At 33.9% G+C, this 2,098-nt stretch overlaps 1 protein-coding gene across 1 annotated transcript; it reads left to right on the top strand.

Moving 5' to 3' along the window:
- Window positions 1-489: 489 nt before the first annotated feature.
- Window positions 490-1,965, top strand: LOC107854060 (receptor-like protein 9b). Its single transcript, XM_047405865.1, has 3 exons — window positions 490-668; window positions 1,316-1,500; window positions 1,614-1,965. The coding sequence occupies exons 1-3, from the start codon at window positions 604-606 to the stop codon at window positions 1,763-1,765; spliced, it is 402 nt and encodes a 133-aa protein (XP_047261821.1). The 5' UTR covers window positions 490-603; the 3' UTR covers window positions 1,766-1,965.
- Window positions 1,966-2,098: the final 133 nt, after the last annotated feature.

Raw genomic sequence — 2,098 nt, forward strand, 5'->3', positions numbered from 1 at the left:
ATTTATCTTATTTTTCTTTTTAGTGAGTTTTAAAAAGAATATATATATATAAAAGAATTGACAGTTCGGTGTTCTAAAGTTCCCTCTATGCACAACATCTGGAGAAGGGCACGATCACAAGGTTCAATTATACGCAGTCTTACATTACATTTATGTAAGAGGTTGTTTCCAAAGTTTGAGCTAGTGAGTGACCTCGTGATCATATGACAACAACATTAAAAAGGATACATCTCTCTTTTTGTTTCGAAAACTTCTTAATTTCACCTTTTCACGTGACATGATATTAGATATCCTAGTACACTCTACAGATTTTTACTGTTAGAACATAAGATTTTTTTTCTTTTTACTTCCTTTAACTCTATATCAAGTCAAAATCAAACAAACATACTAAAATAGGTGAGTACTATTTTATTCTCAAAAGAATTTTTCTCTGGTGTGTGGGGGGGGGGGTGGGGGTGGGGGGATTGGATGTAGAGGTGGCTAAATTATATAAACCTTCTACTAGCTAGATTTATTACAACATCACCAAACAAGTTTTAAAAAGAAAGAACAATTATATATAATTAAAAAAAATACACTACTTTAGTACTTGGGTTAAAGAATATGGGGAATATTAAGTTTTGGTTATGGGTGATTTATATGGTGGTTTTGGCCAATCAGTGGCAGAGGTAAGTGTGTAAAAGTGTTTGATTGAATTTCATTCGTTTAAATATTTCACTATACAAATAAGGTAAAAATTGATTTTTTTAATATATATATATAAACTGTTAAATTTCCTTATAGTGTTGGCTTAATGGTAAGGCCATTGAAGATATTGTTTTATGCATTCATGGATTAAAGCCTCTTATTGAAAGTTTCTTCCATTACTTTGATCATCGTATTATTTTATTACCGTGATTGTTCTATTTTTTAGCATGCACTACTATTTTAACTTCAGTAAAGGGTCTATCGGAAACAACTTCTCTACCTTCTAATATGAATTTTTTGAATTGCTTTTACTTGAGCAGATGATCTATCAGAAACAATCCCTCTGTGTCTAATGGTGGGGTAAGGTCTGCATAGACACTCCCCCCCCCCCACACACCCCACTTCATAGATAAACCTTCAAGTTCAAAAAGTCAAAACCTATTGAGCTTGAAGTTTCGTCCATGAGACAGACGAGGTCAAAAGTTGAAGACCAGCAACCTCTAAGGCTATATTTGTAAATTACTTGTCATTACAATTTGACTTTCAGCTACTAATTCTTTTGAGTTGCCCCTGCTCATACCCACACATCATTTCAAGTTCAAATATTGTTTTGAAACATTTTTGTTAGGACTATTGGCTCCGCCACCGCGCGCCCCAACAGGTGTTGGGATGAAGAGAGAAGTGCTTTGTTAGAGCTACAAGCAAACATGATGAGTTCAGATGGTGGACATTTAGACCTTTGGGCAACCTATAATGAGATTGGTTATTCAGATTGTTGTTCTTGGCGTTGGGTAAAATGCAACTTGACAACAGGTCTTTTATTAAAATCCAACTTATACCACTAGACAGCGTGTCTAACGACATTTTATTGTAAGTAAGAGCAAAGAGGGCTAGGCCTTACCTTACTAATCTACACTTAACAACAGGTCTAGTGATCGAACTTGATCTCAGAGCAGCAAGACTAGGATCAGGAGTTGCTTGGAGTTTTAATGCAACTCTATTTCTTCCATTCAAATCACTACAAGTTCTTGTATTGTCTGAAAATTTTATTGCAGGATGGAACAAAAATGAAGGTTAAATCTCTTATTTCATGATTTTAGTTTAAGCAATCTATCTTATATTCAAAATTCATTGGTTCGATTAATTCAGATTTGACCGTAGTTCTAGCTGAATAGTTGAGTCACCTTCAAAAATAGAATGGATTAAAGAACGAGAAAGTTTAGTGAAATAAAATATCATACGTAAGTAAACAGTATCTAGTCTAGAATCTAGAGAAGCTAAGGGGAAAAAATCGAGTAGGTTGTTGACCGGTTGTCATTGCACACGAATAGCTTGTTTGGTCAAGCATAGAACATCAAAGTATTTTTTCAAGAAAATACTTTTAGTGAGAAACAATTTATATTTGGTGTTT

This window comes from Capsicum annuum, unplaced genomic scaffold (genome assembly GCF_002878395.1).
Source record: "Capsicum annuum cultivar UCD-10X-F1 unplaced genomic scaffold, UCD10Xv1.1 ctg82199, whole genome shotgun sequence".
In the NCBI taxonomy this organism is placed as follows: Eukaryota; Viridiplantae; Streptophyta; class Magnoliopsida; order Solanales; family Solanaceae; genus Capsicum; species Capsicum annuum.

Excerpts from the sequence above, each read along its gene's own strand:
- LOC107854060 (XM_047405865.1), top strand. The coding sequence starts at position 604 with ATGGGGAATATTAAGTTTTGGTTATGGGTGATTTATATGGTGGTTTTG. Across the intron at positions 669-1,315 it reads TTGGCCAATCAGTGGCAGAG|GACTATTGGCTCCGCCACCG; the intron begins GTAAGTGTGTAA and ends CATTTTTGTTAG. Across the intron at positions 1,501-1,613 it reads AAAATGCAACTTGACAACAG|GTCTAGTGATCGAACTTGAT; the intron begins GTCTTTTATTAA and ends ACTTAACAACAG.